Source organism: Haplochromis burtoni, unplaced genomic scaffold (assembly GCF_018398535.1).
Source record: "Haplochromis burtoni strain Fernald_Lab_line unplaced genomic scaffold, NCSU_Asbu1 Contig_69, whole genome shotgun sequence".
NCBI classification, from domain to species: Eukaryota; Metazoa; Chordata; class Actinopteri; order Cichliformes; family Cichlidae; genus Haplochromis; species Haplochromis burtoni.
In genome coordinates this window covers 569619-580215 of record NW_024582430.1, presented here as the reverse complement: position 1 = coordinate 580215, position 10597 = coordinate 569619, and the positions used below count along the sequence as shown (strand labels likewise).

Here is a 10597-nt window from a genome sequence, read left to right as displayed (position 1 = left end):
CGTGAGGCGGTACATCTGCACAGGAAGCACTCAGAGTTACACACAGGTGAGGGTTGCACACAGAGTGTGTGTGTGTGTGTGTGTGTGTGTCTGTGTGTGTGTGTGTGTGTGTGTGTGTGTGTGTGTGTGTGTGTGTGTGTGTTTTTACCTGAGCCTGCATGTTGGGCTCCAGTCTGAGCAGGCAGCCCACCTGAGTGGTCTTCGTGTGAACGACTCCCGCTCCGACAAAGTTCGCAGGATTGGGATCGACGCCGTCCAGCAGAGCGACGCCGAAACCTAAAATCTGGAGAAAAATACATTTTCATATTTACACGGTGGGAATAAACGTGGACACTTCGGTCAGCGACTCTGCACGCCCGCAAGTCTCGCTGTCGCCACGCCGCAGCCTCACTCTGCTACCTGTGTGCCGACCTCAACTTCGATGTTTGTGCAGCAAATTCCTGATCACGTTTGTCTGATCTCCACAGGCTGAAGAGCATATGCTGTAATCTGATTACTGCTATAATACAGCTATATTATAGCAGGGTCAGAGGAGGAGTTTATCCTCATCAAAACTGCCAGTGTTTAACACATGTCTCACTCTGTATATTTTATTTATTGTTTACTCTATTTAATTTGTAAAATATGTGTACACACACACACACACACACACACACACACACGTAGAAAAATATTTAGTATACACATCCAGAAATGCATATACTATTATATATTGTACATATATTTATTAGTTTCAGATGTAGCCATTCTTGTATTTCTCCGGACCAGCAGGGACTCGGTGTCTCAGAGACTCTGCGAGCTGCTCTCAGAGCAGTTTTAGACTCGCCGCCTCTCACACCTCAGCTCCTGTACAGTGTAAAGTCTTTTTTATTTTTCTTGCTTTACATCTGAATGAATCCAAATGTATTTTTGCACACAGCTTTACTAATCACACTGCTTTAATCGTCCCTCACTGTGAGCGCCTCGCTGCAGGTCCTGACTCTGCCGCCTTTCCCTTTAGAGAACAATCCCACCAATCGCACACCTTCAAACCAGAATCGCTCGATCAGAGGTCGGCGTCGTTTACCTCGGGAGGAAAAGCCGCAGCTTTTCTGTCTTTGGTGTAACAACGACTTCAGATGCTTGGGGCGGTTCTGCTTTTGCACATAAATTTTACACGATAATTCAGCAAAGACAAAAAGTCCTCGTAGAACACTAGCTAGGATCTTCTTATTGTGCTGGAGGTCATGAGGTCATGGGAGCGCGTCTGTTCTTCTTGTGCACCTCTGAACCGGTTGGCTCGCTTTCAGACACCAAACGGGAATGCTGCTCCTCCAGCCACGGATCCAAGCTTCCCGTTTGGAGCGGGACTTCCAGGGAGCCATCTAGGAATCTGCAGCAGGTGCAGAGGTGAACAAGGAGACGGCTTTGTAGGTTTGAAGGGGACGCGGCCCAAAAGTCATTATGAGTTAAAGGTGGCCTTTGACCTCGCCTCGTTCTTACCTCCAGACGGTCGAGTCTGTGAACGTTTGTTACTGAGAACATAAAGGCCTTACAAAGAGCCTCAATCACTGCCTCACACACTACGTTTGCCTTAAAGCACCGCTGCACTCTTCACATTTCTGTCGCTGTTTGCTGAATCTCCTGCGTTTGTGTGACGTGTCCTCATCCTGATCTGCGACGGCACACGTGACGAGTACAGAGCGAGCGTCCACGCGTGGGCTTCAGCCTCACAGACGTCGATGTGACAGAAAAAAAACACTGTTTGCGGTGTTTACGCCTCACGCGGCGCCGTCACCGTTTCGGCTTCAGGTTCACGAAAAAGTCTCCATCGTTTTAAAGGAGACCGTCAGACGCCTCACCTGCAGTGCCTTCAAGGTGAACTCTGTTCAGCCTCTTTTACACCTGTGCCTTCATCGGCTGCTGACCCCGCAGCTCGCCCCCTGCTGTCAGCACACAGTGAGCCAGGTACTCTGATTACTGAAGCTCAGCTTTGTCTCTGCTGACGCATCAGCCTTTGTGCTAAACATTAGAGATGTTGGAGGAACGTCCTGTACGCGGCAGGAAGCAGCTTGTTGAGCCAGCAGGTGAAGCCTGGCCTCTCCCGGCTGCAGTTTGGCACACGTGAGTTTGAGCTTTCAGGAGGCGATGAAACGATGTCTGAGCGTTGGTCGGCCCAGCAGGAAGCTCTCAGCGTTCTTCCTCGTTACTGCCCATAGAGAAGTGTTCAATGCCACGGGCTCAGTCGTCACGGCTTCACCTCAGAGCGAGGAAACTTTAAGGTCTGACCTCACGCTGTGGCTTCCAGCTCTCGCCGTCGTAGCTGGACGTCCTCTCAGTTTCTGTCCTGAAGCTAATCTGTAGACGAAGTTTTGCGACCCGTTGAAGCTCCGTGTGGCGGCTCAGGCCGAAGCAGCCGCTCGTCGCGTTTCCTGAACTTTACGTCTTTAAAATCCGTCGTCGCTCCTGACGGACGCTCGCGCTCAGTCACGTGCGCCTCGCTGAAGGATCGCACGCCATCGAAGCAGAAGAAACGGCTGCTGATGTCACTGTGATGTCATTTCAACATCCAAATGTGTTTTTACAAATAAACATATTTTACAAACTAATAACCTGAAATCTGCTGTTTTTATTCAAAAAGGAAAAAAAGCCTCCTGGTAACTCGATCTCGCTTCACTTTGAATAAAAATAATAAAATGTTTTCAAACCTTCAAAAGTGTTTTTAGAAATGAAGCTGAAACTTCGCAGCACTCATATAATTGCCTCAGATTTGTACATAAATATCTGATTTTTTTTTCTTACCATGAAAATGAATTTTCTGTCTTAAATTCTACACTAATAAAAAACTTCACATAACAGACGAATAGTGAATGATGTGTAGAGTTTATCAATAATCTGAAAATAAAGCATGTTTTAAGCATTTCTGTTAGTTTTTCTTAAACCACAACATGGATTTACACAATGATTTATATGAAACCAGCCGTGCAATACATGGTTTACGGCTTCAAACAGTAACTTCTGTTGACAGCAAATACATTTTTCTCCACGACAGGATCGTCATCCTCCTTTGAGTTAAACGTAATGCTGTTAGGTTATACACTTATAGCACAGTTTTCATAAGGTGCCTGCATACCAACAATATTAGATTTAGTCTGGATGACAGAGACAAATCACAACAGTCGTCTCAAGGTGCTTTTACTGTAAGGTCGACCCTACAATCATACACACAGAGAAAAACCAACAATCATATGACCCCCTATGAGCAGCACTTTGGCGACAGTGGGAAGGAAAAACTCCCTTTTAACAGGAAGAAACCTCCGAGCAGAACCAGGCTCAGGGAGGGGCGGGGCCATCTGCTGTGATTGGTTGGGGTGAGAGAAGGAAGACAGGATAAAGACATGCTGTGGAAGAGAGACAGAGGTTAATAACAGATATGATTCAATGCAGAGAGGTCTGTTAACACATAGTGAGTGAAGAAGAAACACCCAGTGCATCATGGGAATCCCCAGCAGCCTACACCTAAAGGAGGATTCGGGGTCACCTGATCCAGCCCTAACTATACTTTAACGTCTTCCAGTGTTTCTTCAGTGTTGACCGGTCCCATACAGAGTGAAGAAGCCTTTTTCTCCTGAAAGTCTCCAACATGTCTCGGATTCCAGACTCTCTGGACTCTGGCTGTTTGTGAGATTTTAAACGAGCCTTTGTTTCTTGTATGTTTTCCAGAATATCCAGTCTCCATGCCTCCAACTGATCGATGGTGGGGTTTTTCTTACAGAGTGTGAGATTGGATAGTGGTGTTGAAGGCATATGTTTAGATCAAATCAAGTGTCTTAACTGTAATTTTTAAAAAATATCTTTTTAGTGTTGTTATAAGTTTGACAACGTTGATTAAATGTTGTCCATACTGGGGAGACCAAGAGATACAGGGGTGGTGGGATTTATACCACCTGTCACTAGTGGGGTTTTTGTTTGTTTTAAACATTTTAACATTGATCGGTGATATGGGCATATTATCCATTGCTCAAGTGTTTCTTTGACTTACTTCAATAAACGGTCATAGTTTGTCAGTTGATTTAACATCAGTGGTTGGATAATTAAGTCCTATGTTGAACTGATAAAAAGGTGTTTTATAACTATTAAAACAAATATGTAAGACTGCTTTCTTCCATTTGTGCAACATCTCTAAAGTTAGAAATATCCTGTCTCAGAGTGACGCTGAAAAACTAGTTCATGCATTTATTACTTCCAGGCTGGACGACTGTAATTCATTATTATCAGGAAGTCCTAAAAACTCCCTGAAAAGCCTTCAGCTGATCCAAAATGCTGCAGCAAGAGTCCTGACAGGGACTAGAAAGAGAGCAGATTTCTCCTGTTTTGGCTTCCTGTTAAATCCAGAATTCAAAATCCTGCTCCTCACATACAAGGTCTTAAATAATCAGGCCCCATCTTATCTTAATGACCTTGTAGTACCATATCACCCTATTAGAGCACTTCGCTCTCGCTCTGCAGGCCTACTTGTTGTTCCTAGAGTATTTAAAAGTAGAATGGGAGGCAGAGCCTTCAGTTTTCAGGCCCCTCTTCTGTGGAACCAGCTTCCAGTTTGGATTCAGGAGACAGACACTATCTCTACTTTCAAGATTAGGCTTCAAACTTTCCTTTTTGCTAAAGCATATAGTTAGGGCTGGACCAGGTGACCCTGAATCCTCCCTTAGTTATGCTGCAATAGACGTAGGCTGCCGGGGATTCCCATGATGCATTGAGTTTTTCCTTTCCAGTCACCTTTCTCACTCACTATGTGTTAACAGACCTCTCTGCATTGAATCATATCTGTTATTAACCTCTGTCTCTCTTCCACAGCATGTCTTTATCCTGTCTTCCTTCTCTCACCCCAACCAATCACAGCAGATGGCCACGCCCCTCCCTGAGCCTGGTTCTGCTGGAGGTTTCTTCCTGTTAAAAGGGAGTTTTTCCTTCCCACTGTCGCCAAAGTGCTTTCATGGGCTCATATGATTGTTGGGGGTTTTCAGTATAAAGCACCTTGAGGAGACTGCTGCTGTGATTTGGTGCTGTATAAATAAAAAAAATTTTCATCATCATTGTGTGAAATTGCAAATGACTGGGAAATGTGTTTTGGTCAAATTGAGACATTCTGATCTGTGTGGTGTTCCTTAAAACTACTGTAAGTTTCTAGGGGGTCTATTATTAGGTTTCCTGAAGAATTATCCTAATTGCTGTCTCAGACTGTGATGTCTGAGTTCTCCGTGCCCATTGCCAGCCTTTTCTCCTTGATTGTAATAAGATGTTTTGAGCCAGAGCGAGCTTTTTCTCCGCTTTGTCAGTGGGTAACTTGTTATATTTTGCTGTCAAAAGAAGTAAGTTGATTTGAGTAGTTGTAGTCTTTATTTTTAATAAGCTCAAGTTCCAAGAGTTTAATCTGTTTTCCTGAAATTTCCATTTCATTTTGTCTCTTTAAATGTTGGAGCTTGTAAAGCTGATTAATTCTCCTCCCAGCTTATGTTGGTACTAGTTTGGCCAGTATTTGATCCAAAATCGATGCTGTTCTGGTTTTAACGTATGTAATAAATTCAGCGTTTTGTTCCGTCTATATAAATGGTCTGATTCTTATATAGTGCTTTTCTGCTCTCCTGGAGTACTCAAAGCGCTCGATACAACATGCCTCATTCATCCATTCACAAGTGCAAACTCATCTACAGTCACAGTCCGATGAGCGCATCAGAGGGCAGCTTGGGGTCATCTTGCCCAAGGATATCTGACATGCAGACCGGGGAAGCCAAGGATCGAACCACCAACTTTCTAATCAGTAGATGATCTGCTCTTCCACCTGAGCCACAGCCACCCACCCGTAAATGCTAACAGACAGGACCATGGTCACTTATAACTATACAGCTGTGCCAGCAGTTTTTCATTTGTGATAACAGCTCTCTTGACACAGGGAAGTAATCTATGGGGGAGCAAGTTTTTAATGTACTATAGTGACACGAGTATTCCACTTTTCCAGGATTCGGTTCATGCCACACCTCGACCAGGCAGTTTGCTCCATTGCTTTTGCTAATTCGCCACTGCTGCTCTCCAGACGTTCTTCAGGTTCTTCTGTCTGCAGGCGGCGGCGCTCTACTTTCTGCTCGATCTCTGTCAAACTGGTGTGTTGTGACACAGGTGGTCATCTCACCCATTTTACCAATGCTGTCAATGCTGGACTTAAACTGCGAGCCAAGCGTCCTCAACTCTCGTAACGCTACCTTCAGTTCCACCATCCTGTTAGTAGCACCTTCATGTTGTTGTTCCTCTGAAGGAATTTTGGGGGGTTTGCGAGCTTTGACATAGCTCGGCTTACTTTGGTGTGGTTAGTTGAAAGTTTCAAGGTCATGCTGAGCCTCCAAGCTGTGCCCGTGTCGTTCCACGCTAAGTATCCCTGACAGGATTTGTTTCCCATGCGTTGCGAGCATGCACTGGGCTTTCCAAATCAGGGACAAACGGTATCCATCATTCTTGATTTTCAGTTAACAAACACTTCTTATAGTGACTAACTACTTCTGAAGTTTTGGAGCTCTTTGGAGCTGCAGTCCCCAACCCCCAGGCCATGGACCGGGCCACGAAAGTTGAACTTGGTTGGCTATGGTTTTTAAGGTTTTTATCGTTTTTATCATTAACTTGGTTCCCTGAGTCTTTTCCTGTGTGTTATGAATAAATCTTCTTTTTTGATACCGGTACTGGTTTTATTTTGTTGTATTTATCCGCGACACCTTAAAGGCCGGTCCGTGAAAATACTGTCGGATATAAACCGGTCCGTAACGCAAAAAAGGCTGGGCACCGCTGGTTTAGACAGTTTCAGTGGGATCCAAATAATTATGAGCCAAACTGTCCTGTTTTTGTTTTTTAATTTATCCCGTCCGATAACAGGTGAGAACAATAAATGTATAATTTTCTGTTGTAACCCACAGACTGAACGACAGTATAACGACACTCATCTTTCACCTTTTCACTAAAGTCAAACGTCACTTCCACCTCTGGTTGGTTGTAATGGAGGCGGAGTCAGCTGGGTCCACTCTCCCTGCCCAGCGCGTGCTAGATCGGGGATAGCCACCGTGGTATGACACCCCGCATGTAGAGAAACTTTTAACATGAAATTTTGAGTCACAAAGACAGAAAAGAAAATGTTATTTCCATGTAACTGTCATGCTGCGTTAAACAAATGTGACAAGTTTTATCACGGATACAAAAATATGAAATAAATAAATTTGCAGATGCTCTAACTGTAACTCCCAAAGTCATTTTGTTCAGTATGTGCGTGACTTTGATTTCAACCTACTCTACCTACAGCTTCAAGTAGATCTTAAACTGAACCCGCAGCTTGTATCACTTCATCGGGTCTTTCAGCATCATCGTCGGCTGCACGTGTACATCCATAATGTGCACGTGCAGCGCTGCACCTTCGATCATTATAATGCGAACATTTGTGGAAACACAAAAAGGCTCATCAGTTTGTTTTATTTGAAAAAGATGAAGAAAGATTTTCTCTCCTCTGTGTGCTTCAGGGTTCAACATGAAACCTCTTTATTCAGAGACCTGACTGTCATGAAAAGTCTGCAGGCAGCCAGAACTCACGGCACACCTGTTCTCAGGTTAAAGTTTTCACCCCGCGCTTTAACTCATCAATGATTGCTTTCTTGAGAGGAATGTCTTTCATCACATAATCAATGAGCCCCTCTACAGTTTCCCATTTCAGATGAACTAAAATAGCCATGACTGATTTAAGGAGCTTGTCCAATTGAGCAGGAGGCATCTCGCGCAGGATCTGAGGCAGAGGCTTGAAATCGTCACTGGTCTTCCAGCTGTAGATGCCTCCAATGGCTGCACCTGGAAGACAGGAGGGTGGATGGAGAGTCACATATGTTGCTTTAGGAGCTGTTTCTCTTCATTCCTCACCATGGAAATGGCCGCTGTGGTGATTCGTGTTATATTTTTGACGGATTATTTGAATCAAGTTTCCAGTTAGAAATATTTCTGCCTGTCTTGAAGAGGAGACTGAGAGTAAATTATATCTGATGGGACTGAGGTTCAAGTTCATCGCATGACTGCTAAAATGCTTCGGTCCCCTCAACTCCACAAAGCTTCAAAGAATTTTCACTTCATTGCAACTTATGTGTTGGTTTGGTTCAACAGTTCCCAGTTTCCCAGCAGAGAGCAGAGCGATGGAGACTCAAAGTTTACCGCTCACAGTTTGCTGATCTGCACTTAAATGGACAAAAAGTTCACGTACAGCAGTTTATATTTTTGAAGTTTGTGTTGGTTGCTTTTGTCTTTCGGGAGCTGAGAAGTTAAAGCTCTGTGAGGGATCGTTTTCTCCCAATTCCACATACGTATAGATTTTTTTAACATGGCAGTCTATCAGTCCAATAACCCAATAAAAAAAATCTGATTGATTTTGTCCAAGTTCTCACTGTGTCCTCGATTCCTTCGTTTCATTGGCCCGATCATCAGCTGCTTTAATGTCTGCTTCACAAATGGATAATTGATGTACTCGCCCACAGCAAACCCCGGAGGTCCACCAACCAGCCCACCAACAACCGCACATCCTCCGGTCTTAATTCCTCCTTTCACCGAGTTCTTCATGGTGACCTTGAGATCTGGCTCAGACCATAATTTGTCGAGCAGTTGTTGGAGATCTTTTTTTATTTTGTCGTCCATCTTACTGATGAAGTATTTGGGTAAAATTCTCCGTCAGTTTCTGCCTGGATGTAACTGTGATGTAATTTTATTGTCAGAACAAATTCAGTTTTATTCATAAAGCAGCAAATCAGGCCTGTAAGGTCCAAGCAGCAGACGTTCAGTCTAATATTTAATCAGAAGAGAAATATTCAGATTTATTTGTAATCATTGATAATATTTTTGACTGTTAAGTTGATTCATGTCGCGAACTTTTAAAAAACACTCCTGACTCGTTAAAATAAGCTAATATAGACGACATGGATCAGCTGGTGCGATCAACAATGACTGATCAAGTTTAAGTGACAAGTAGCAGAAAGACAGAAAAGCTGTAACGATCTGTTTCTTACCTTTGCTGTCCTGAGAGGAATGAAGCACGAGCACAAACACACACCTTTATAGCAGGTGTGTGTTTGTGTGTGAGGTGTCAGTGTGTGAGTTTCAGTTTCATTATTCCCATCACACAACTATGAATACTGCAATACTTTCATCAGTGACTGCAAAATGTCTGAAATGATTTGAAGCTTTGTAGTTTGAGCTCAGGAGCTCTGTTGGCCTTTTGGCTGCCCCTCCCTCAGCCTCCACTCCAGGTGCTGCTCATGAGCGTCGTCTGGTTGTTGGGTTCCTCTCCAGCGTTGCAGGGTCTTTACAGCCTTACAGTTTAAAGCTGCTGGAGGCGACTGCAGTTGTGAATTGGTGCCGTGCAGTAAAAGTGAAATGAATTTAAAGTTACAGATAAGCACAGATGTGTGCTCAGCTGGATTTCAGCTTCACACCAGGGTCTAAAGCCACACACTTCTGTCGCGCTGACACAAAAACACCTTTTATTCTTCACTTTTTGCTGAATGTTACTGGAGCGGTTTGTCTCGTCTCAGTTTGACAGAAGGATCCAGCACCATCACTCCGCCCTGACATCACTGATGTCGGCTATTGTCTCTGTGAATGCTGGAACAACACACTGGGAATTTTTAACTCGCAGACGTCTGCTTTTGTTTGTGGGCTCATTCCAGAGACCAGGTTCAGGTAAATATCTGAGGGTTTTCATCCTGAGATGAAACTCCAGGTTTCTGTTCAGGAACAAGAGCTAAACTCATCAGCGTCTGAAGAGTAAAGCCGAAACTGAAGGTCCTTAAACCTGCACTCTTTTTAACGGTCAGCAGGGGCGGTGGATAGCACGGCACGTGGTTAAAATAAGAGGCTGGAGGCACGGAGAGCCAGTGCTGATGAACACAAATAAATGATGCAGCTCAGCGGGGGCGATGGATTCAACAGCAGCCTCTGATGGTAACTCTTACAGACTGCTGCGCACAGCCCGGCTTCTTTCACTACAAATGTTGGATGAACACGATCAGAGCCGACTGAAGACTCCGATCGGCTCTTCTGGAACAGAAACAGAAAGAATCTGATAAACCTGCTTTCTGGAGCAGCGCCTGGCATTTACCGGAAACCTGAAGCTCACTCGCCTTCATAAAACTTTAAGCTCTGACTTGGTGACCAGCATTTTGTTTAGCTCATTCATTCACTGACTAACAGATGAGTTGGTATCATAATCGTTTTTGAGACAATAAGACATGAAAGTCCCCTGATCGAGTCACATCTGTGCCGTGTGCTTCTGAACTGTATGTTTACGGCGTCTCGGTGCTTCCAACAGACGCTCCAAACATCCAAACCTGTGTGATCACGTTACCCACTCTGTGAGGTTTAAGGACCCTGCCAGTGTTCATTAGTGTCTTAATATAAACCCATTTACCATATTAGCACATCGGTTTCATTTCTTCAGAACGTTACTGGACTGGTTTATCTCGTGTTACTCGTACAAACCAAACCGGACCCTTAACACCGGAACAACTGTCACGTCAGGAATTTTCACTTTCAATGTGAAACGATATTT

The 10597-nt window shown here is 44.2% G+C and overlaps 1 protein-coding gene across 1 annotated transcript in view; it reads left to right on the top strand.

The window, feature by feature from the left end:
* Positions 1-2588, top strand: part of LOC102313950 (AP-2 complex subunit alpha-2) — a gene marked incomplete in the record, with an annotated part of 16893 nt that extends 14305 nt beyond the window's left edge. Inside the window, 1 exon segment of the mRNA XM_005924011.3 lies at positions 758-2588. Coding sequence (XP_005924073.2) covers positions 758-820 — 63 coding nt within the window.
* Between the last annotated feature and the right edge of the window lie 8009 nt (positions 2589-10597).